Source organism: Alligator mississippiensis, chromosome 3 (genome assembly GCF_030867095.1).
Source record: "Alligator mississippiensis isolate rAllMis1 chromosome 3, rAllMis1, whole genome shotgun sequence".
In the NCBI taxonomy this organism is placed as follows: Eukaryota; Metazoa; Chordata; order Crocodylia; family Alligatoridae; genus Alligator; species Alligator mississippiensis.
In genome coordinates this window covers 86,418,862-86,444,848 of record NC_081826.1, presented here as the reverse complement: position 1 = coordinate 86,444,848, position 25,987 = coordinate 86,418,862, and the positions used below count along the sequence as shown (strand labels likewise).

The following is a 25,987-nucleotide window of genomic DNA, read 5'->3' as shown; positions in this document are numbered from 1 at the left end:
CATACATGAGTTTTAAGTTTGAACAAAGCAGTTTTAAAATAAGTTTTTGATGCCAAGTTACCAATATTGAAAGTCATTCTTAATACCAGCAGAGATCAAATGACTGGAAACTAGAGACAACAGAAGGTATAAATCATTAAAAATACATGAAGAAATAAGACCCACAAATTCAGCAAGACACTTAAAGGAGTTAAAACCATGTCCATATAAAATTTTGTCTCGTCAATCAATAATGATTTATAATGGTTTGTTAGCTTCAGAAAGGGTTCTTCACTAGAGCTGCAGAACAGCTAACTGCTTTTCAAATATCATCATCCTGAGAGAAAATTCAAAATGTCTACAGTTATCTTTTATAAGAGAAAGGATTTCTGCTTCACATGACAATCAAGTTACAACGTAAGTTCAAAAAGCAGAGGCAACATCCTACCTGTGTTTTTTGATGCCATTAGAGAGACACTCTCCACCAACTTTTTCTTCGGACACACTGGAAGTTATTGTATTGTTTGAATCCATGCTGTCCTCTAATGAGTATGCTGTTCCCGTTTCAAATCCACTTAATGATTTTTCAGATTCTGAATCTGCAGAAGAGCAGGTGCATGTTAATGAATCTAACTTCAAATGCTAGACTTCACTGACTAACAGAAACCTCCTCCTAACACAAAACTGAAACCCAAGTAGACTGCTTTGTTCTGATGACAGTATCCGTCTCGTAACTAACTAGCACCTTCACAAACTGCCGACTCCTTACCCAGAAACAGATGAAGAGATAGGAGATGTAGAAGATTCACAATTCTACTGAATATAATCAAAATATCCATATTAATTCTCATTTAAACTATTAACTTGAGTCAATTTCTCAGTCAGAAACCAAATTAAAAACATTAGTTTCAAACTTTCATTTTAAAGTGAGCACCTATTCATTTAACTTTGAATTCATCTAGATTCACTTGTTTTAATTTATTGTTTGCTAACTACCGTTTAAAACACTCTTCAACTCCATGCAAGCCATATAGAATAAAAATTAATAAATATACAAGGGGAGCATTCAATACACTGGATTGTATTAGACTTTCCCGGAAGGTTATATTGCTATGTGATATGACTGCTAAATGATAATGGTAGCCAGGTTTCCAGAGTACAACGTTTAATAAGAGTGTCTATGTGGTGTCCAAAATCAAACCAAAATCTGGTTTTAGTTGCTAAGTGGCTAAACAGCTTTGAGGGATGGGAACAGAAAGTTAACCCTTTAAGATTATATTTCATATTTTCTCTTCTCATTCTATCTAGTACCTCATGTTAAAGCATTAACACCAACTACCAGGAGTCAAGTAGGCAAAGTTCTATCCAAGTCTGTTAAAATTGTACCAACCCACCCATTTCCAACTCAGTTAAGAAACTTCAAAGAAATCGCAATAATTAAAAGATGCTGGAAAGGAATTAAAATCACTAGATAAGGAATTCCAAAAGGGACAGAAGATGTGATGTAAGAGATGTAGAAAAGAACCAAATGGGACTCAGGGAGAGACTATGAACAGTTACTGTTAGTTTACTGTTCCAAGGTTCCTATAATAGACCTTTCCATAAAGGGAACACAGCAGAACAGCAGGAGGAAGATGTTTCCTAGCTGCTAGAAGTAACTGATCTACCATCAGATTAGGCTGGTGGATTGCTCCATGGAAAAACAACCCTTCCTTAAGCTTTTGGAGCCAAGTGAAGAATAGCCCTAGTTATCCATCCTTCTGTCTAGCAGCTACTAAGCTAAACCAATTATTTTTGGTTCAGGAACATGACAAGAAAAAACAACAGGAGAGCAAACTTCAGCAGATAAGCCCTTTCAGGCAGCGACTGCCTGTGCAGTGCTGAAACCTGGGCTTGGTTGCATAACAAGAAATCTAGGCCAACCCCATTATCACTGTGCACAACCATATTAGTTTAAGCCAGCGATCATAAATATGTCTGGGGAATAATCCATCCACAGGCTGCCTAAAAGATCCACTCCAGGGTTCCTTTACTGTTTCTTCTCTGAAAGGCCACTCTTCATTGGTCTGATCAAAAAGATTCTCTTTACCAACTCCCTCCCCCAAACACACTGGAAAGATCAAGAGAAAAACATTTTTGTCCAATAGGCTTTGCTGCAGAGCTGCATCCTCTCCAGTTTGAAAGCGCTAGGAATGAAAAAACAAAACAAAACAAAAAACAGGATTTCAGCTTTCATTAAGGAGGCATCTACCCATGATCTCAGTGAATGTGGCATTGAAATTAAGCCTACTGCTAGAGGCTGAAAGAAGCTGCCAGCTGGTGCCAAGCATATGGGTGTGTTAAGAGTCAGATGCACGTCATAAATACTAGCAAACTGATGATCCAAAGAATCGTTTTATTTACATATCTTCAGGCACTTCAAATGACATCATAATGACGACACAAAGCAGTTTTGATGAGACCGACATGGCAGTGGGGTGAGGAAAAACCCACCTTTTGCAGAGCTGCTGACCATTATCTTTTAAACTTATGGTGATCAGGAAAGGTCCCAGACAACTGGAAAAGGGCACATAAAATGCTCATCTTTAAGAAAGGGAAGAAGGAGGATCCAGCGAACTACAGACCAGTCAAGTTCACTTCAGTCCCCAGAAAAATCATGAACAGGTCCTCGGAATCCATTTCTAAGTACTTGGAGAAGAAAGTGATCAGGAAGTCAGCATAGATTCACCAAGGGCAAATCATGCCTGACCAAGCTAATTGCTTTCTAGGATGAGATGACTGGCTCTGAGACCAGTGGCTGCAATATACTTTGACTTAAGTATGGCTTTTGATACCGTCTCCCACAGCACTCTTGCATGCAAGCAAGCTAAGGAAGTACAGGTTGGATGAGTGAACTGTAAGGTAGATAGAAAGCTGGCTGGAGCACCAGGCTCAATGGGTAGTAATCAATGGCTCAAGGTCTAGTTGGCAGCTGGCATCAAGTGGAGTGTCCCAGGGATCGGTCCTGAGGCCAGTTTTATTCAGTATCTTCGTTAACCATCTGGAAGATGGGATGGAACATACCCTCAGCAAGTTCACAGCTGACACCAAGCTGCAGGTAGTAGTAGATATGCTGGAGGGTAAGGCTATGATTCAGAGCAACCTAGACAGATTGGAAGATTAGGCCAAAAAGGTCTCTCATGAAGTTCAACAAGGGCAAGTGCAAAATCCTGCACTTTGGATGGAACAATTTCATGCAGGTACATGCTTGGGAACAAGTAGCTAAGCAGCAGCTCTACAGAAAAGGACCTGGGGGTTACAGTGGACAATAACCTGGATGAGTCAACAGTATGCCCTTATTACGGAGAAGGCTAACAGCATACTGGGCTATATTAGGAGAAGTGTTGCCAGCAGATTAAGGAAAGTAATTATTCTCCTCTACTCTGCACTGGTAAGGCTATATCTGGAGTACTTTGTTGAGTTTTGCCCTCTCCCACATTAGAAAAAGGATGTGGACAAGTTGGGGAGAGGCTGAGGAAACTGGGCTTATTTAGTCTGCAGAAGAGAAAACCAAGGTGGGGATTTAATAGCAGCCTTCATCTACATGAATGGGGGTTCCAAAGAGGATGGAGCAAGACTGTTCTCAGTGGTAGACGATGACAAAACAACGAGCAATGGTCTTCAGTCGCAGCAAGGGAAGTTTAGGTTGGATATTAGGTTACATGTATTTAGCTTCCTACGCTTCAAAATGGTGGCAAAGGTGCTTTAATTGAAGCTGAATACACGAAACAGAGGCTGCTGAAGCATGCTAATTAGTGTGATTAACTGAGGTTGCTCCGATGCATGCTAATTAACATGCATCAGAGCAGACATCCAGTACACATATAGGTGTCCTCAAAGTCTAAAACAACCACTGCCAGAGTTCAGATTTACAATATTTCCCCCATTTAACAAGCTCCTGATCCATTAGGCCTAATACTGGATCATCAGCATTGCATTAAATTAACTCAGTTTCTCTAAGTAAGACCTTCTTCCAACATCTGAGCTCATGCCCAATATCTAGTGCCCCACCCACCCAGTATACTTCTGTATATTGTCATAATATCCAGTAATGCTTAAACTAAAAATAGCATTAAAAAGGAAAACCTAAGGAAAAAATAATAATAAAAAGGTATTTTTTCTTCAAAACTGACCTCAACATATTTCTAAAGCAATACACAAAGCAAACGAGACCAGAAGCCATAACCTCTACTTTCAAGTGGAAAACATAATGAACAAGGAAAGGCTTCTGTAGTAACAGCTACAAATTCTACAAAGGTCTCTGCTTCCTGTAAAGTTGTAAGTAGTCTGGAAGCCCAATCAGCCACAAACTTAATAATACATCACTTTTACAAATCAGTTGGGAGGTCATCTACAGTTTTCACAAAACTGCCATAGCTTTCAAAAGTAAAAACAAAAATAGTCTCCATACAAGGGTAACTTTGTAGTCATTCATTTAAAAGTCAAAGCAAAAATCACAGCACATCCAAAGACAAAAATAAACCAGCATCAACACCCTCCCTGCCCCTCCCCCCTCCCCCCCCCAAAAAAACCCCCAACCAAACCAAGCCAAGCCAGGCCAAGCCCAAATTGTGGTTTCTTATCTTTCTATTGGTTGAGTCAGATCTGTGGACTCCTACTTAAAGGGCAAGCTTCTACATCCTCAAGCTTGCTTGCATGGACTCTTTCATATGTACATGAAGTTTTGGAATGTTCTGCCAAGCTGGTGAGGCCAAAACACCTGAAATGGTTTAAAAATTTGCCTGGACACATTTATGGAAGGAATTAAATTCTGACCCGGTAATTAGCGAGAGGTTTATGGCATTATGCATTTGCAATCTCCCGGGCTGGGGTCAAGGGTAACTTTTGCAGCATGGTAGGTCTCCCATGATGCAAGGCCACCAGTGATGCTAGGAAGGAATCCCCTCCTATGAATGTTACTGGGTTCTTCAGAGGTTGGGAAGTAGGGAAAAAAGGGAGGTCAATCAGGTGGTAGTGCCTAGAAAACCTAGAAGTTTCTTGTTACAGAGTATTGTTTAGGTTATAACAAATAGCTAGTACTGGGAAGGAATCTTTCCCCTAAGCTGTTGTCTTCTTCCATAATATGGGATGTGAGGCTTTTCCAAGAATTTTCTGAGCAGATACCAGCCAAAGATTTCAGTAGAGGGCTGAAATAGCTACAATTAGACAATCTGGATTTATAAAAGCACTTGTACAGCATGCAGTCCTCCCAAAAAATTATTAGGGATGGGTGCTACCATATGGCCTGTTATTCCTGTCTGAACACCAGTCTGCTACGAGGGGAAAACCCACTAGATCTTACGTGTTTCTAAAATCAACAGAGTCTGGTCACTGTTCCTAGCTCTGAAGTATGTAGGATGCTTGTTTGAGCTGAGCTGTTCTTAAGGATGTGGGACTCACTAGTTCTACCACTCCAGACCATGAAATTAGTGTGTGTGAGCAGCCACATGTCTAAGGCAATTTGGTCATATATAGCCTGGAGTTGAACCAGAATCCACAGCACCATAGTGTTTAACATTGTGGGAAGGTTAAGAGCAGGCTTAGTGAAAGAATTTAAATCAATTACTTTTAAAAGGTAAAAAGAGCACTAGGGCTAAATATCAATATACAAACAGAAGCCACAAGACTTCATCCCTTCTGCAATCATGAGGTCTTCTCATAAATGAGGCTACTGGAGTTCCTCCTGTCTTTTCCTTCTAGCCAATGGCAACTAACTGTCATCCCCACCCTTTTCCCAACCATTCAGAGCTACCCTTACTTAAAACCATTTTTGATGTGCTCAGTACACATGCACCTTTCTGGATCAGTCACCTCTCTAAAATGGATTACAAACAGTGGTGCCCGATTGTTTTGGCCTGGGGGCCAGATAAGTGGTCCTAAATCCATCCATAGGCTGGATCCCGACCATGGGCTTAATTTGGTGCACAGTGCTGACCAAGCCAGGGCCAATGCAACCATGTGGGAAGGGCACATTAAGATCCTGATCCTGCATGGCTGCATTGGGTCCTGGATGGGTTGCAGCCTGAACTAGGACCCTGTGGTTTCACTGGGCCCTCACTGGACTGTTTCCATGAGGCTGGATCAGCCAAGCAGGAAATGAATCTCTCTGAAGGGCTGACCTGACTGGGGCCAATCTAGCCCTTCAGGGCTTAGAAATTTGACAGCTGGGGGGAACAGTAGCAGTGTTAATTGGCACCCCCTCCCTTCTACAGATCCACAGGCTAAGCTTGTGGGGCTGGGAGTTGAGCACTCTTGGATTGAGCAAGGTTAGACATGTATTCAGTACCCAGAACACAGGTACCCAAGAGGTCCTATTTGGCTTAGGCCAATGGGGGCCCACCTTTTTGGCAGGCATGCTCCAGGAAGTTAGCCCCACACCCTTCAAGTGCCTTCACCTGCCCAATCTTCTGCTCTGCTTTCTGCTTCTTGCTTTATTTGCTATGGTGTTGCTTGTCCCCTCCCTGATCTGCTGCATGCCACATACAGAAGCTACTTGTGCCGCTTGTGGCATGCATGGTAAAGTTCAGCCACCCTTGACCTAGACATATCACAAGTCTGTCAAAAGGTCCTTGCATATCAATTGGACCTATTGATCAAATTAACATTTGGACAACCAAGTAACCAAATCATAGCATTTCTTCCTTAGAAAGAATTAAGGAAATATGCTGACTAAACTCCTAAATGTTTTACAATTGTGTGAGGACAGAAGCCATTGATTCCAAGGAGGGAATGAGACAAGAGCAGAGGAAGACAAATTTCACTTTTGGGTTGACAACTGGGTTCAAATAATTCTTCCTTCCTCTTGAACTTAATACACTTACAATACTTGTTGCACCCTACTATAGTTAAATCAACTAATGCTTTGCTTCAGAGCTTCTACTCATTACTTGAAGTGGCTAGAAAATATTTTCTTCTCTGAAGTAGAAACTGACCACAGCTAGAATTGGGAAAGTTGGGTGGAGTGAACTGATGCTTCTAGTGGTACTAGAATTTAAGTCAAGAAGGAATTTCCCTTAAGCCATGCTGGCAAGACAACTATGTCTTACACCTGCTTTCTTTTTGTTGTGCTAATCTGAGGTCCAAGATTTTGTATTTTAAGATCCTACACCCCCCCACAAAAAAAAGTATTTTTAGGTGTGCAACCTTACTGCCTTGGCAAGCATAATAACAGCACAAGGGCACATAGTAGGTTCTCCAGCCAGGATTGGGAAAACAGGTTTGGCCATCACTCCTCTTCTCCTGGCTAAATATTTGGTTATTCTATTACTTAACGAGGATGTAAAAAAACTACTGTTGGCTTGTTAAATACTATTGCTGTTTTTATATCTGATGACAGACTCTGTTCTGCCTAGTCTATTATTGATTGCTTAGGCCAAGCTTGGTTTGGTTGTGCACTACACTGATGATCATCTAAGAAAGAAGGAACAGGTTCTTCTCTTCCATGTCAGTTGAATCAGATGTCACATTTGCAAGCAGTGATCAAGTTCTTGTTTGCTCTTTCAACTATGTCTCTGCAGTCAATGGAACAAAAAAATTACCTCAACAAGTCTGGAATACTACAAAGAGTCACTTCTCCACATGGCTTGCAGTTCAAGTCAGGTATCATACATTTAGGATCATTCTTGAGTTTGAGTGTGCCCATCCCTCATGTGATTGTGCATGTTGACTGTCCCACCTGGTCCAGATATTTACAAGCCCCTTTGGAATCCATTATCTATCCCTCTGTATATAAAAGTAAAAAGACTCATCTCTAAGTTAGTCCAGAAGTAGAAATTGCAAAGACAATGGGGGGGGAGGGGCTTAGAATTCAAACCACAGAATAGTCTTTCTTCTTCCTGCGACCTCTTGTCCTCTCTCTTCCTTTTGAGGTATAAAACCAGAAGTGAGCCTTGGCTGCCGCCCTCTTTAAAAAAAGTGCTGCTACCACCTCAGTGGTAGCAATGGAACTTCAATTCTAAATGCGGTTCTCTTCTGAAAAAATGGCCATGTAAAAAAGTAAGGATGACTAGATGTGAAGAGTCTCCTGGTGCTAGTGAAAGGGTTGTTTAAAAAAAAAAAAAAAAAAAAATTGCAATACAGAAGACCAATGAGTTAGATTTCCTGTCTCTCACACTTCACAAATAACTACATTGCAATTGCAAAAAATCTTCATAAGCCAGAAAGAGTTGCCAGTGCCATGGGCACAACTATTTTTGAAAGTCAAGGTTTAAACAGACATTGGTTTTATTTATTTATTTTTATTTAAACAAACTGGATATGGAAGTTAGAGAATATGGATCCCTACAATGCCACTTCTGGAGAAAAACTAGCACCATGCAATTGTTTGAAATGACATGTTCACATGAGTCTAAAGATTCCAGGACCGGTATGATTAAAGTACAGTTTTCTGAAAAGAATTTTAGAACTCAGAGTTTGGGTCACTTCATTTAGGAATCCTCAACTCCATACCATTGCGAAAGGGTTAGCTGTAGCAGAAGTTTGGATAGCACAGAGGCTACAGTAACCATGCTTCAGTATTTTAAAACTGAATTTTCTTCCAGTGTTCACCTCTCCTAGCACCACAGGCCAGGGACAAGTTTTTCTTTAAGCCACAGACAGGAAATTAGGACTTACTTCTAAGTCTTTAGGATATTCCTTGATCAGCCAACATGGATCTTCTATAGTAAAAAAAAAAAATCTCCTTTCTATTAGAACAGGGTCTCCAGGGCAGTTTGAAGTTCTTTATCCAAAGAATAAAGGTGTAGCAATACGGAAAAAAAAAAAAAAAAAAAAAAAAAAAAAAAAAAAAATCAAATTCACACCACTGCATACATAACAAGCTACCACTGTCACAAATATGCCCTTGACTATCAGAGGTCTGCGTCAGTGCCTTGCAGCAACAGGATCCTAGCCAGTGAACTTACTGCCTGGAGAAACCGGACAACGCTCAAACTCTAAATTGCATTCAGATAAGAATCTGGACATTTCACCTTTCTGATCCAGTCTTTTCCTAGGAACACACTTCTTTGAAATTATACTGCCCTGCACCCCAATCCAAAAAGAAAAAAAAAAAAAAATTCTGTGTTCCTCAGTGCAACAGAACCTTTGCCTGACTTCATAGTTGCATATTTTTTAATAAAAATGTTTATTTAAATATTAATCATTGTATTGACATACAGGGACAGAAGAGAAACTGACACTTCCTAACACTCATTCACCCCCATTGCCTATGGCTCTAGGCAGTAGTTAGTTTATCAAAAGAAAGCAGTTTTGCAAAACTAAAAAAAAAAAAAGTCAGCTGTAACATTTTCTTAGCTTTACTTCTTGATTAGTATCCTACATTTTACTTTATAAGAAAAAAAGTTGAGGGGAAAGGGCAGATTAGATTTTTCAGGACCCAAAGTTTTGCAAACTTTACTCCTGGCAGACAAACTGAGCACAGGTCCAGATCCAGAAAGGTTCTTGTACACATGCTTAACCTTAAGCATGAGACGGCTTGTTGAAGTTAAAGCATGTGATGAAGTCTCTTTCTAAATTGGGCCCTAAAAATTTTAAGGCTGGCAGGAACCCAACTAAAAGCATATACACACACACATATACATATTTGCTGTGTGCTCAAGTTCTGATATATTTTGCTTACCTGAAACAGCATCATAGAACTGATCCTCACTAAGGATGCTCAGCGGTGGAGATCCTTTAACTAGAGACTGTTCTAATTCATGGTGTTCGGTGGCTAGTGTCTCTAGTGCTTCTGACAAGATCTTGTTTTTCTCCTGCTCATGCTCCAGTTTCAAATTCCTCACCTATAAGTAGACATATGTATGAATAAGATCTCATCTCTCCCAAGAACGTATGGCTCAAACCTATTTAGAGGATAAATTCTACTGAGCCTCTGAACCAGTTATTTAAAACAATAGAAAATGAAGTAGCGGTGATACTTCTGGACTAGTGAGCAATATTAGGCTAATTCTGTCCCCACCACATGGCTTTTTTTTCCCCCCCCCCTACTCCCACCTTCCACCCCTCCAGTAGTTGAAAATGCTAAGACAGTCTCTGGAACCAAAAGACTAAGTGGGTTTTTTTTGCTTGTTTTTTTATATTCCGCAACTGTATTTAGAGCACAGCTGTCTGACAAGCTCAAGTTACAAGCAGGTATGAAATTTTAAATAATGCTTTCCCATTTTACTTGCAGGCAGGATAAATATCTATATCTATATAGAGCCTGCTCTAAACTGGGTTAAGTGGTATCATTTGAATTGCATTGCTGAACAGATGTGAATGCTACAGCTGCAAAAATTTTACAAATAATCGAGTCCAGGCATTTTAATCCTTAGGATTACTTTAGGCAAATAACATTAAAGGAAATGAAAGAGGCAAGAAGTGTGGGGGAGGGGGGCATGTAGGAGTGTAAGGGGCTGTCTGATACAACATGCCTTCCCCATCAACACAGTACTCTGTTTATAGAGCAGCCATAAAATTGACAAGAAAGGAGAGTGAGGTAGAGGGAAGAGAGAGACCACCAAATGCTTGTTGAATTTAAAACCCACACAACATCTTTGATATTAACATTACCAAGTGCAGCTAAATCTTCTCTGAAGTCCAAGACTAGCATGAAAGCAGCTACATGTCCTTACAACCCCCCTTCCTTTGTCCTATTAGGGAGAAGAATGACAATTGGATCCCACCCAGAGTCCCACCACCCCTGCAAATGCCTCCACCTGTTGCCTTCCTTCCAACTGTAGGCTGCTGCATTCTCTCCTTTCCCACCTCATCCTCAGTGTAAAGCTTTCAACTTCTCGTTACAGGTCTCCCCTGACCCTTGCACTCATTTCTTGGAGGCTAGTTAACAGAAATCCTTTCAGCCTCACCATTTCTCATTAAGTATGATATGCAAATACTTAAAATAGCCTCTGGGCAGTTAAAAAAACTGTATGACAGACTTAAGCATATGTGGCAAGCAAGAATTATATGCATGCTAATATTACATTAAAGCCAAAAAAAAAAACCAGCAAAAAACTCTACATTCACTCACCCCTACTTTTTGCAACACAAGTCAAGTTACTTTAACTTTGGTGGTTTATAGATAGAGGTCATTCCAGTATTAGAGTATGTGGGTCTCAAACATCATAGCATATTTGTTCAGAATGTGGACATAGCTAATATAGACACTTCAATTGCATTTACTTTGCAAAAGCTTCCATGTGTTAGATTAAAATTTAGAGAAACTCCCCATTTAATAGCAAAAAGAAAATTGATGTTTGCCCAACTTGTAAGTTAAAGGCTGGTAGTCGAAAGGCAGCTGATTATTAAAAGAGCAGAGATGTGGGTTTTCCAGAAAGCTTTCCAATGCCCCAAGTAGAGCACGATCTGATTTAGCATGTTAATTTGTGTTTAGTAAACAAACCTAAAAAAAAGTACCCCCATGTTAATTTTATGTCCCAATAGCCACAAGTACTTGAACTGAAATATTTGATTAGGAAAAAATTAAATACAGCATACTTAATGTGGTTTAAATGTTATATTCAAACAAATTCAAGCTTTAAAGTAGAAAGAAGTTATTATTATTTTTACAAGTATTCCATTAAAGACAATACACAATAGCATGTACTTCCCTTATATTGTTTGTTTAAAAGTTTAAGAGAAAAATGCAAAGGCACTGAAAACTGTCGAAACACTAATTTTAGCACACCCAAAGAACTGTGCATGATATGCCATGCTTTGGTTTTGATTAGACCTGTACAGCCAATTAAGTGAATTTGTAACTTTATTTTTGGTTTGGATTATTATGCGAGTATGTTTACCCTCCTGTTTACACTTCTTAGGGATAATCGCCTGAAAAACATTAATTACAACTTTGGAACAGCCCAGCTTGCTTAATACTGTATTGGCATCCACATTCAATGTCACTAACGAATTTTGTGAAAATTTAGAAATGGAAAGATTTCCCCATGAAAAATAAAGCATTGGAAGATTCTGTTTTGGCAATTTTTCTGTGGAAAATTTTGTGCCCCACATCTCTGTAAAAGAGTAACAAAGTTTAAACTTCCTACCAGACTCCGGGAGCTTTTGATATTTCTACCCCAAGTGACTCTATTAGCTTATTCTGTTTTGGAAATAGCACTTATTACACTGTGACTTCCAGTACTTTATGTCATGACAATTCCTGCCGTAGCAAAAGACGTGCTTGAATGAAGAACAGTAGGTGTACAATACTACTTTAGGTAACCAAGCTGCATTATTTTTGTTATTAGTCCACCTTAAAACTGCTCAACAATCCTCCTTCTGCCTAGTCATTTAAGTAAAATTTGTAATTGCACAAGAAGTACCTTTCATTTTGAAGGGCAATACCCAGCTTGAAGTACAGTTAGTTTTCCAAACCACTAGCTTCTGCAGTTGCAGAGGACTTAAGTACAACACTTATCTGGATACTGGTAGCTTTCAGTCTTTCCAATTTCGTATCATAAGACCATAATGTTAGAGAAAGCAGTTTAAAAACAAATATCTTAAGTCCTCCTATTTAAGTGTGGAAGAATGATAATACTCAATGAGGGTTAAATTCCAAAACTGGATGTCCTTGTGTTAAAAAAAAGAAAAGAAGTTTCTGAATCAGATGGAGAGGGGAAGAAACAATTTATCTTGTGAGGCGAGTGGGCCCAGGTGTCTGCCTACATCATGGAAATTGAAAAGAAACCACGATATAGTCCGAGATGCAGAGGTTCTCTTGAATACTATTAGCTTTCCATGCAAGTACTGCTCATTCCCTTTTTGGGAACTTGTATCCATTTAACTCTTGCTTATTCTCTTTTTGTGGTAGCACAGAAAAATTCAATAGCTACTTTTAAGTTAAGATAGACACTGGGATAACTTTTAGATCTGATTCTATGAACATTTCGTAAGTAGGGTCAGAAGGACCTTGTAGATCTTCAAGTCCGACCCCCTGCCTAGTCAGGAGGGAAACTGGGCTCAAGTGACCCCAGCCAGGTAGGCATCGAGCCGCTTCTTAAGAGACCCCCAGGGTAGGAGCCAGCACCACTTCCCTTGGAAGTTGGTTCCAGATGCTAGCCACCCTAACCGTGAAGTAGTTCCTAAAGATGTCTAATCTAAGCCTACTCTCCAGCAACTTGTGGCCGTTATTGTTATCCCGGGCGGCGCTAGGGGAAACAAGGTCTCCCCCAAACCCTTCTGGTCCCCCCTTGTGAGTTTATAGACGGTCACAAGGTCCCCCCTCAGCCTTCTCTTGTGAAGGCTGAACAGGTTCAGGTCCCGTAGTCTCTCATTGTGGGGTCTGCCCTGCTGTCCCTGGATCATGCGGGTGGCCCTCTGGACCCTCTCAATGTTGTCCACATCCCTCTTGAAGTGGGGTGCCCAGAACTGGACACAGTACTCCAGCTGTGGCCTGACCAGTGTTGTGTAGAGGGGAAGGATCACTTCTGTGGCCCTACTGGAGATGCACAACAGGGTCCAGTTAGCCCTGCCGACCGTGACCTCGCATTGTCAGCCCACGTTCATCTTGGAGTCAATGATGACTCCAAGATCCCTTTCTGCCTCCATGCTCTCAAGAAGGGAGTTTCCCATCTTATAAGTGTGCTGCCGGTTACTACTGCCCCAGTGCAGCACCCTGCACTTGTCCGTATTGAAATGCAAAGGTGGGCTAACAAAAACAGGATGCAACCTATCTAGGTCTTTCTGCAGTCTTTCCCTCCCTACTAGCGTGCCCACCTCACCCCAAATTTTGGTATCAGCAGCAAATTTGAACAGGTTGTTACCAGTGTCAACGTGAATTCAAGCAAAATAGCAAGGTGTACTATGAGGCCTTCCAGAACCCAACAGAAATTAAAGTCTTCAAGAAGTACATTGAGATAGAAAACAGTAGGGGTGTGCAAAGCAGGCTGTATTTGATTCGGATCTCGCCCGATTCAGGGCACAGCAATTCAATTAGTCGATTCGGATCACTATCCGGATTCGATTTGGCTGAATCCCAATCTGAAGATTCAATGCTGATTTGGAGAGGTAAACAGGTGAGATCTGCTTCCTTGACACGCTACAGCTGTTTTCTAGGGCTGTATGAAGCTTTGGTCACCGATTCAATTAGGCAGCCGAATCTCTGAATCCAAATCTAATCAGGAGATTCAAATCACACATGCTCAGTGGCAGTCCACTTCTGGGTCCACAAGTACTGCCAGTGCACTGCCAAGCACGTGGGGGACCTCCCCTCCCCGGCTTGGCAATTGGGGGGGACCCCGGGTGCTCCCCCCAGACCCAAGAGACACCAGTTGCTAAGCCAGTGCTTCTGGTCCATTTCCAGATCAGCAGCTAAGCACACAGGGGACCCCCCCAACCCATGGGACACAATCTGCCCTACCATCTCAGTGTTCATGAGCCTCCTGGTACCTTGAGGTATGTAAAAAAAAAAAAACATTTAAAAGCTGTGTCCATGTCCAAATCGATTCAGAGGGTTCTGAATTGGAGATTAAAGTGTCTCTTGATTAGATTCAGCCACAGAATTGAATCAGTGACCAAAGCTTTATACAACCCTAGAAAAAAAAGACAGCTGTAGCATGTCAAGGAAGCAGATCCCACCTGTTTACCTGTTGATTCAATTCTATTGTATACAACCATCATTATCCAACAGTGCAAACTAGTTCCTTTAGGCATATGTTGTTGGATAAAAGTGTGCTAGATAACATGGTTGTAAGGCTGACCATTTAAATCAGTTTTACAATTAATCTAACCAGTTCCCTCTAAAGGCGGCAATGATTAACCTACACAGCTAAAGGGAGTTGTCACAACCCAGTGATTTTGGTGCCTCGGCACGATGGAATTTTCCCGCCACATGAGAGCCTCTTGCACAGCAAAGGGTTTTTGTTGCAACAGAAAAACCCCGGTGCAAGAGAGTTCCCGCCATTTGAATGCAAATTTGTGTCCCGCTATTGGCCAGTTCTAAATTATTCCTACGTGGTGGCTAGTAATTGGCTTGCTAGCCGTTTAAAATTTCGTGAGACTTCCACCCAAGTTGGAGAACTTTGAGCACGCTGCAGAGTGCCTCTAAAGAGATCTGACTTGCAGCTGAGCTGATCGATAGACTGATCACCTATCGATTCTTCTCCCCGTCGCCGAGCACAATCCTCGACGTACCCTTTCCCCGCCGGCTTAATTTGTGGACGGATTAGCTGGCCTGAGCCTTGCCAGCTGGAGCAACTCATAGTTGTTCAAACGACCGGACCACCTGCGTCATGGCTACAAGCAGCGTAAGTAAAGTTTTTGCAACCACTAAGTTTTGTCTGCCTCTCCATTCACCAGCCCACCCAGTGAACGAGTAATTTCTAAAATCACCTCGAGATGGCTCCGGCCGTCCGAAACATGGCGACGAGGATGGGATCTAAGGGCACGGTGATGGAGATGAACCTAAATCGGGTGCTGCCCCTGGTGCACCGGGACCCACCGCGTAGAGAATGCAAACGACCTATGGGTGCATATCGCTTACCACTAGGTGGTAGAAGGGGATGAAAGAAATATTGATGGCTACTTCTCTGTAAAGAGAGAAGCAGCAGTCGTAAAAGAATGGAGAACTAAGCTATCCCTTGGGGAGTTCGGATGCATAATGGGGAGCGACCAGGTCTATTATCGACCCCCGCAGAAAACATCAGCCATATCCCTAGCCGGGGTGAAGGCGCGGAAGGCAGAAAAGCTGACCCCCGCTCAGGAGTTCGCTCAATGCACTCGATACTTAAGGGAAGGAGGGGAACCCACCCCCATGGATTGGTTCAATTGTCCGGATTTGGTGCCTGGGTCGTGGGGCCATGAGCCCCTCGTTCAGCTCCAGGAGGATCTGGAAACTAAGGGCCGTCATGTGCCGAAATGGGGTCTGTCTAAATGGAAGAAGGGAAAGATGATGAATGTGCTGTTCCGTACAGTAACGGGTCTACTAAGGGAGTATGCAAATTTGGAGGCTCAGATGCATACGGCGGGTAAGGAGTCACTGGAGCGGACAGCAAAAGGCTCCGGAGCGACGCTTATCAATAGCGCCGGTCGTATGATGCCGCTAGCAGAAAATGGCGCCGAAAGAAGTGCGAGCCATCCGGGAAACCCGGAAAAGAGGGGCGGAGTTTCAGAAGACCCAGCGGGGATCCGCCTAGTGACTCCACCCCCTGAGGTGACATCGTTCCCAACGGCCCTGCCTCCTTGCCACGGGGAGGGGGCAATAGAAGGAGGGATGTATCCAACACTCCTGCATGAGGAATTTAACTCTCTCTCTGCCACAGCTCACCTGATAGCTGTGATGAAGCATATTGCGGATGAAGAAGGTACTACGCGTACCACTGTTATCTCTCGCACATGCACCCGACCAGAAATTCAGGAACTTTGTAGAGAACCTAAAATAAAACCAGAAGAAACCTTGGCCATGTGGTTGGGACGATTAATAGTGGAATTTGGATCTGACACTAGACAAGGAAGAAGCGAGTGCCCTGACCTGACAAGCGGCATGGAGCGGAGGGCGTGCTACCGACTTGAATGTGGTCACGGACAGTGCCCACTGGCCCATCCCGCTCCCAGCGCTTGTAGTGGGACAGGTAACCCACAAATTTCACACCTGGCATGAGGGTTGCCCGCAGAAGGCCACTGCAGAGCAACTCCTCCTGGCCATAGTCGGGGTGTCATATCTTTCATGGAGTCTGAGAGCGAATCCAATGGGACTAACAGCAGTCCAACGCAAAGGGAGATGGGCTCATCACCACCTATCGAACCCCGGGGCAATTCCAACGCCCCTGGAAGCTATAGATGCCTGCGTGGAGGTATACGGAGGAGCAAATGCAGTTACACTCTGACTCTTTTTGAACCCGATGGTGGGTCAACCAGTGGGAAAATCTCTTAGGCCATCTCCCACGACTGCAGGCACTCATGAAACAGAGTGGAGAAACTTCTGATGATATAAGGGACCGACCTTCAGCATACCCAGCTGAAACACTGAGACCCAGACGTCAAGAGTCTACCCCCCGGCGAGAGCCATGGTGGTCACCTCCAAGAACCCCAAAGGAAAGAACTACAAAGGAAAGGAATATGTTTGGTTTTCTTCTCACCCGCTCCGGACTTACAAAGACTCAGTTGCGAGTTTTGGGAGAAAGGGCCCAGTGTCGTCTGGCCGAAGTATTAGGATTCAAATTCGAAGACCTACCAAAAAACGAATAATGGCCGTCGGCTCCGCCGGCAGCCTTCTTCAACTCAAACCTGACCCCACTGATCCTCGTCCATACGCCGAACTCACTGTTTACAACCCTACCGATCCAGATGACCAACAACAAGTATTCTTCCTTCTCAATACTGGAGCTCAAACCAATGTGATTACCTCAATGATACCTCACCAAAAGACCACCAAAAAAATTAAGGTAAAGGTACAAGGGTTTAACGCTATTGCAGTCACCACAAAGGTCAAATTCTCAGTCCAAGGCCACCGATACCCCCTAGAGGCTGTCCTAGGGGGCATCAATATTTTAGGAATCCCGGGGATAAAAGCGCTTGACCTTAAAGAACAAGTGCTACAAGCATTACCCATTATTATCCCAGAACAGGATTGGCATCGACCAACGCTTCATAACACCTCCACCTGGCGATATCGACCAATCCCAACCAAGGGTTCTCTAAAAAAGTCCCTTACTGACCTCCTGCGGTGACTCGAGCAGCGAGGCTGTATTAAGACCGTAACAGCCAGCACCTACCTGTCATCAGGATGGGGAGCTGCGAAACCTGGAAAGCCTAACGAAGCCCGGCTAGTCGTAGACTATAGAGAGGTTAACAAAAGATGTCAAGTACTTCAACAACCTAATCCTTCTACTCTGCCACAGTGTATGTTTGAGATGGTACAATTCCAACAAATTAAGTGGGTTGGAGTCACACTGGATCTAAAAAACATGTTCTTTTCCATCCCGATAACTGACCCAGAAGGAATACTAAATGCGTATTGATGGCACTATGTACAGGTGGACGGTTTGTCTACAAGGATAAATCGCAACGCTCCATCAGTACTAGCCACTGGTGCCATGAATAATACCCTGAAGAATTTTCAAGCCTCACACTCTCTTCCCCCAGAGGAGGAATTGAGAATCTGGAGTTATGTCGATGATACTGCCATCATGGGTCGTGATAGTTCCGTAGTTGTTAGTATAGTCAACCAACTAGTTGCTCACCTTCAAAGTGAGGGATGGACGATCAACGAGGAAAAGTCATGCCTACATCCTGTAGATGACATCACGTTCCTTAGCACTCGACACATCGGTTCCATCCACTACGGAATCTCGCATGATGGTCCTAACATCGATCCATTAAAAACATTCCTCCTTGTTACTAAGAGGCACTTTCAACAGCTTTTAGGTCATATTTGAATAGGTATCGGCATTATGGTGGACCCAGTGATTTGGCACTCCTCACCAAGTTGCAGCGACAGATCCATAACAAATCCCGAAAGTCCACGCCCTGGATGAAAAGAGCTCAGCGGACCTGCTTCGCCTGCTAGCCACGGTTAAAGATACACAGCTCCATGCCATTGATCTGGGCAAGTCACTAACCGTAACCTTTGGGTTCACCACAAACCATGTGTGGGCTGTCGTGCATAACCCTCGCGATGAGCTAGTATACACGGCCCATAAGACGCTTCAAGCGGCACAACATCGATATGGAGCTGTAGGAAAAATCCTCCTAGCTGAACAACTGGTGGAGCCATTAGCAAGGGGGCATGGGACGTTACGCGCTCCTGGTGCCACATTGTTACCCTTGCTGGATGCGGAGAAAAAAAAAAAAACAAAAACAAAAAAACCCACGACCCACATTTTCAGGGGGAGTCTAAGACCTGGAATACGCTGGTGCTTACCCACCATTACAACTAGCATTGCTGGAGGTTGGAAGACACGGCACCTAATCCAAGCCCAGAAGATGAGGAGAAGGTCCCTACACTGTATGGAACTTCTGCCTCGGCATGGATGGCCTCAGATGGAACCTCCTGACATGGTGGAGGTTATGGGTACTATTGCAAGGCTTGTCATGATAGGGAAATATTTCAAGCCGACCCAAATGATAATTGGGCCCAAAAATGTGAATTGTTAGGATTCTTCAAGGTACTGGAACATTGTCTGACACATCATAACGACTCACTCCCTGTTCCAATCATCGCAATCGATTCGCAGTATATTTATAAAATTCTTACTGGTACAGCCTTTCCCTCCAAAAATATGAATGATTGGCAAGACATCTGGAAAACGTTAACTAAATTTGCACGCCTCCCGTTGGTTAGGCGCACAAAGTCCCACCGTCTGGATACTGATCCAGTACATGAGGTCATTGATAAGCTCTTAGAAGACCCACTCCGGACCGACATAGTCTTGCCTATCACATCTACCTCCGGTCCTGAAGTAAATCCATTCCTCGCATGGCTTCACGAAAATTGGGGTCACCCAGGACCACGGGCTTGCCATCAACGTTGGTGCCGAACGGCTCCTTATGGAGCCGGCCTCATACGGAGCTCGGGGCGATTGGGAAAAGGTAGCTCAGGCCTGTGAGATATGTGCTAAAGAAAAGTGCCATAGAACCAAACATCAGCTTGGAGCTTTTGATTCTTCACAGTTTCAGGCAGGAAAAGTTTGGCAGGTAGATCTGCTAGGACCCCTCCCAGGGTCTAAGCCGCCAAATAAAGGATTAGTTGTTGTTGACTTGGGAACAAGACAGTTACAAGTTATTCCCTTACGAAAAAGCAATGCCATTGCTGTTATTTCTGCCTTAACTGCTGTATTTGCCACCTGGCAACCTCCTCATGAGATTCAGTCTGATGGGGGACCCCCTTTTAACTCTAACGCTCTAGACAAATTTGCTCTTCTTCACAATGTAGCCTGGCATCTCCATCTGCCGTACCACCCACAGTCCAACGGCGTTGTGGAAAGACACATAGGCCTGTACAAAGAACAACTTTGCCTCAGAGGAGGAGGGACGTTTAAAAATTGGAATAAATCCAATCATGATGTTCTCATTTCACTAAACATTGCTAAACCATTATGGGACGAAGCTAATGTCCAGAAACCCCCACCTTGGGCACCCAAGTTCCAGCCAGATGAGTTAGTGTAGATCTCAATACCACACCCCCATCAGTCTCATCCACAAGTTCACAAAGGAACCGTTCAACGGTCGGGACAATATCCTAATACCTATTCTGTCCAATTAGAAGAAAAGCCCGATTGTCCTCCTATTATCGTTCATCACAACTGGATGACTTGCTGCTCCGACATTCACTCAGTATCCTTACAGTGAATCCAATCATGAGTCTCCTTTGTTTTGTTTTGTTGTTCTCTTTTCTTTACAAGTCTAACCTCAGCAAAGTGGTAATCTACAGCCGCTCGATTGTGAGATCCGTCGTGCACCAAACTACAGTTCACCCGAGTCAAGAGTGATGGTTGTGAAGGAGACACTGAGACAGTGAATGTCCATCCGCTCAGGACTTGCTATGACACTGTTTTCTCTCATTTTATTAAGTATTTTAATTGACATTGTCTATTATAGGAGAAGACTGACTGACTAATAAACGAGGGGAGTCCCAAGCAGATGTTCTCCAATCAGATGATCAATAGTTGTTGTTACATGTTCAAGTTATTATATTTTATAGTTTGTTAAGAAGACCGGTCTATAATATTGTTTATATATATAAGTTGTTAAAGCTTTGCCAGGTCAGTAAATCCTGAAACAAAGATGCCTTAGGATGTGCTCATGTGTCTAAAATTCCAGTTGTGCCGTCGGCAAGGGGGCATGTCACAACCCAGTGATTTTGGTGCCTCGGCACGGTGGAATTTTCCCGCCACATGAGAGCCTCTTGCACAGCAAAGGGTTTTTGATGCAACAGAAAAACCCTGGTGCAAGAGAGTTCCCGCCATTTGAATGCAAATTTGTGTCCCGCTATTGGCCAGTTCTAAATTATTCCTACGTGGTGGCTAGTAATTGGCTTGCTAGCCGTTTAAAATTTCGTGCGACTTCCGCCCAAGTCGGAGAACTTTGAGCACGCTGCAGAGTGCCTCTAAAGAGATCCGACTTGCGGCTGAGCCGATCGATAGACTGATCACCTATCGATTCTTCTCCCCGTCGCCGAGCGCAATCTTCGACGTACCCTCCCCCCCCCCCCCGGCTTAATTTGTGGACGGATTAGCTGGCCTGAGCCTTGCCAGCTGGAGCAACTCACATAGTTGTTCAAACAACCGGACCACCTGCGTCGCGGCTACAAGCGGCGTAAAGTTTTTGCAACCACTAAGCTTTGTCTGCCTCTCCATTCACCAGCCCGCCCAGCGAACGAGTAATTTCTAAAAATCACCTCAAGTCAGCTCCGGCCGTACGAGACAGGAGTTAGCTGAACTGATGGTCTGATTGTCTTGGCACAACATCTCAACCGACCAACTACCACACAGCTCAACAAATATAAATAAAATTAAATAAAAAATGGTCTCTAACAGTTATACAGGTCAGAGTTCTGATTAAATAAAATACTCTGCAGCTTTGAATCAAATGCAGGTGAAATCACAATAAAATGAAAAAAAAAATTTACTGTGAAAATTTTTAGAGCGCTTACCAGAATTTTGCATGCTATCCAATCTAAGATCTGTGTATGGTGGAATTCAGCATCTAAAGCTACTAGGTACCTTTTTAAGAAACCCACCCTGTACAGCCTCTGACAAGCTGGATCTCAGGTTTGCACAAAAGCCTAATAGTTGGTTGCAACTTAGTTATAGGTATCATATAAATGAAGTAAACTGTTTCACAACAAGAAACATAAACTGTTTCACAACAAGAAACATTCCTAGCCCATATACTTATTATTCTGCAATACCAAGCCAAGCCACTTCCCTGATTTGCAGGAATTTGATTCTCTCCTTCTTTCCCCTAAGCTCAGCCTTTGTGATGAAATGGGCCAACATTCTGAACAGCTGCTTTTCATCTCTACTAGACAGCAATTTCATTAAATTCTCATTTGCCATAGATTGTGGCATGTCCCCCAGAATGGCCATCCCAAACAGAACAGGCAGCCTCTGGTTGGCACACTGCAGACAAGGGACAGGGCAGCACAGCAGAGCTGCAACAGGGTGGGGAGCGGAAGGTAAAGCAGCAGGTTGGGCCGGGAACACAGGATTAAGAGGAGAAAGCACAGGAGTGATCAGGCAGAGGAAGGGGATGGCAATAGCACTAAGTGCAGGAATAATGTGGCACCCCCATCAAAAAAAGTTGTCCCCACTGCCATAGACCATTGTAGGCTCATCCTTCCACAGTAAAAAAAGCCTCTCTTTAGAGAGATAAAATAAGTAGATTAATCCCAATTCTGCCCTCTAAACTGCATTGATCATTTTATAGGTTCTTTGTAACCATGCGTTTTAGAAACTTAAGAATGAAAAATAAAGTTGTGTAGCACAATTTGAGAAAAAAAATGCAAGCACGCATGTACATGCACACTGAGCTGTGCTTAAGGAGCTAGCATAGACTTGTTGAATATTTTAACTGGAAGATTAATCTTGAGCCACCAGTTGTTGTGTTGTTTTTGTTTTAATTGAGACCTGTAGGGTCTCAGACTGTTTTAAAACTATATTCCCTTTTCCTCTCAAAAGGCAACCTAATTTAACTAAGCCAAAATAATCATCTTATATGGCACTGAAAGCTTTTTCAAGTTTTCCAGAATTAGTTTAAGTGACATACTTCCAGGACAGACAAAAATATTCACCTCTGGATGTTCAATAGTCAATACAAATGTTCATTGAAATGACATACTAGTACAGCTACAAGCAGCCTTATAAAAAGTACTGCATATCAAGAGAGGCACTGATCAGTAAAAGTGGGCAACAACAATTAAAAGGAAAAAATCCAGAATCATCAGGGAAGACATGAAGAAAATAGCTTAATGTTCTTTCAGTTTCTGAAACTGACCTGCCTTCATAAGGCCCAGGTGACAATGTAGGTTTAATACCCGACTTTACAGTGTCATTTACCATAACAGAACTTTTTGACAAGTCTCTTATCTAGGACACTTACTCCCTGTGAAACTTTATGAAGATAATCTGACTTTACCCAAAATGTTTAATATACAAAAAGATATTCATCCCAATTCAGAGAGTAGCCAAGATTTCATGGGCAGTAACATTAATATTTGCAGAATTATGCTAGCAAAGCTCCCTAGCCACATAATAGCCCTTTAAACTTTCCCATAGGAACAGGAGTGCCATTATACTATTAAAACTATCCAAGTTTCCATAAGCGGGGGGCAGGTAAGGGGTGAAGAAGAAGAAAGCAGTCACCAAGCCAGGCAAGATCATTTTTCTTCTTTACTATATTTATCAGAATCCAAGCCAACTTTGAATTTAAGACAGTCCAGAATAATCAGATTCTATACATGGAAAGTGTATAAATGTTATAAATATTTAGTGTACAGAATTAGTTATTGGAGGGTTGTCTTAAAATTTGCACCTCCCCACCCCCTACTACAGTGGGGAAACCAGCAGCAGGGGGGCAGGCAGCTTGACCCCTGACCCCTTGCTCCAACCCCTGCCACCAGTGTCTGCATGCCCTGGCACCCGTCCCCGTCCCCCTCCCCCCCAATGGTGCTTGCAGTCCCCAACACCTGCACCTCTCTCTTCTCCTGCCACCTCCCTGCACCAGTGCCTGCCTCTCTGCTGCTTACAAGCAGTCACTGCTCCAGCCCCGTTCCAGCTCAGGGCAAAGAATACATGGTAGCTCCAGCCTGGCTTTGCCTCGAAGCTCAAAAAGGAGCCAAGTGTTCAATGTCTAAATTGGAAGGAGTTCTTGAAGAGGTATTGAAACTTCTGACAGACCCCAGGGGTCTGTCCTGGGTCCAATACTGTTAAATACAGTAAAAGCCGTGTTGTCTGGCACTTCATTAACCGGCATGCTGGTCGACCTGGCAAAAGCGAAACTGGAAGGCCTACTTCCAGTTTTGCTGAGTTCCACTTCAGGGCATGGCAAATTTATTGATAAATTAATAAACTTTATTAATTAAATTGTAAAATTTACAATCCAATATGACTGTACAGGGGAGGGGTGGGGTGGTGCCTTTCCCCCAGCACAGCGATGCACTGGACATGGTGGGAGGCAGGCAAAGATGCCTCTCAGGTAGCCAGCATATTTGGTTATCCAGCACCCTACCCCATTCCCCATGGGTGCTGGAGCTTTTGCTTATCTTCATAATCCCTCAAAAGGATGGGATTATGTGGACAGTTACCCAATTTGCAGAACTCACTAAACTGTGTGGTATTGCAAATACTTTGACAGATTATTCTGAATCCTAATCCTGTCCTCCAATTTGGAAAACGTGGTCCCAAATGAATTAAGTAAAACTAACTAAAGACAAGTGCAAAGTTCTGCACTTGAGACAGAACAACCAAATGTACAAACTGTAGAATGAGTGACTAGGCTAAAGTAATGCAGAAAGAGGACCTGGGAATTATAGTGGCCCACAAACCAAATGAGTCAGTGTGATCAGTGTTGCAGAAACCACAAACCAACCTCAACAACATACTGGATTGTATTAACAGAAGTGTTGCTTGCAAGTCAAGAGAAGTGATTTTCCACTGTATCCAGTGCTGGAAGGCCTCACTTGGGAATACTATATCCACTTAAGAAAAGGAAGAGACACACAGAGTCAGAGACAAATTTGGAAGTGGGAGCAGGGAAGTCCAGCAGAGAGAAAACAAGAAAATTAACAAAAAAGTTTAATATGCATAATTTATGGGAAGAGAGAAAAAAAGTCAGGGTGGAAAAGAGAAAAGGGGGAGGGGGAGACAGGTTGACAAGTCTTCAAATACCTGAAGGGCTGTTATAAAAGAGGAGGATGGTGAAAGCCTATTCTCTACCGCCACAAGGGAGAAAGTGAGCAGTAATGGTGTTGAAATCTCAACAAGGAAAAGTTTAGGTTGGACATTAGGCAGAACTTCCTTACTATGAAGATGGCTACACATTGAAACATCCTACTTGGAGTCTCCGCGGTCTATCATTGGGAGTCCGTAAGAGTAGGTTAGACAAATATTTGTCTGGAATGGTTTCTGACAGGGACGAGCCTGTCTTGACCCAGAAACTGGATCCAATAACTCCCTGAGGTCCATTCCAATCTTGTTTCCCACCTGCTTAAAAATTAATAAAATTCTACTTATGTGCTTGGGTAATCCTAGGAAACAGATCACATCCCATGCTACAGAACAAGGCAAAAACCCATGCATCACCTGGCTTGGGGAAAAAATTCAGTTTTGACCCCAAAATCTGGTGCTTAGTTTGACACTTGCTACATGAGCAACACTTTCCAAGCACCCAAGGTTTGTTTGCTTGTTTGTTTTTTAAGCACTAGTAAAAGCATTAAAATCCCTCCTGTAGCTGTGGCCAAATTTTCAATATTCAGAGGAATGAGGGAGGGGGGAAATAAACAACTCCCCCCAGCCCCCCTCAGAAATCAAATACATTCATAGGGGATAAAAACATTTCTTCCTCATCCCTTATAGGCAACTAGCAGAATCTCTGAAGCATGGGATTACTAGAAACCTCCTGTAACAAAATTAAATTCCATCATTTGGATACCAAGTACTTGTCCACATGTATCCTATACACTGGTAACTGTTTCAGGAAACACCTAGTTATTATACCAGGGGTGTCAAACTCACCTGCTCTTCATAGGCTACATCCAGACAGCAGGGCAAGCGATGGTGTGGGAGCTAACACAGCAGTCTCTTGTCCCCTGCTGCCACACACGTCCATTGAGGCTCTGTCACTTGGTATTTGGCAGCAGGCCCCCATCCCAAAATTCCCAGCCTTTCTGGAAGACCCACAGGCCAAACAGCTCCAGGACCATATGCTTGATATCACTGTATTATACTATCCTTTTCCATAAACCTGTCAAACTCCATCTTGATGCAATTTAGACTCTTTGCACATCCTTCCCCTTGGGTCAAAAAGACCATTCCAAAACATCACTACTCTA

General features: G+C 43.0%; 1 protein-coding gene across 7 annotated transcripts in view; it reads right to left on the bottom strand.

Moving 5' to 3' along the window:
* OSBPL1A (oxysterol binding protein like 1A) overlaps positions 1-25,987 on the bottom strand; it is a 113,045-nt gene that overhangs the window by 23,734 nt on the left and 63,324 nt on the right. For 5 of the 7 annotated variants that reach the window (XM_059724160.1, XM_059724162.1, XM_059724161.1 and 2 more), the window contains 2 exons: positions 9,638-9,800; positions 428-578 (listed from right to left, as the gene is read on the bottom strand). In XM_059724160.1, coding sequence (XP_059580143.1) covers positions 428-578; positions 9,638-9,800 — 314 coding nt within the window. Of the gene's footprint in view, positions 1-427; positions 579-8,631; positions 8,724-9,637; positions 9,801-16,264; positions 16,301-25,987 lie in introns of those variants that run through there. The other 2 variants (XM_059724164.1, XM_059724165.1) reach the window with 2 other exon arrangements.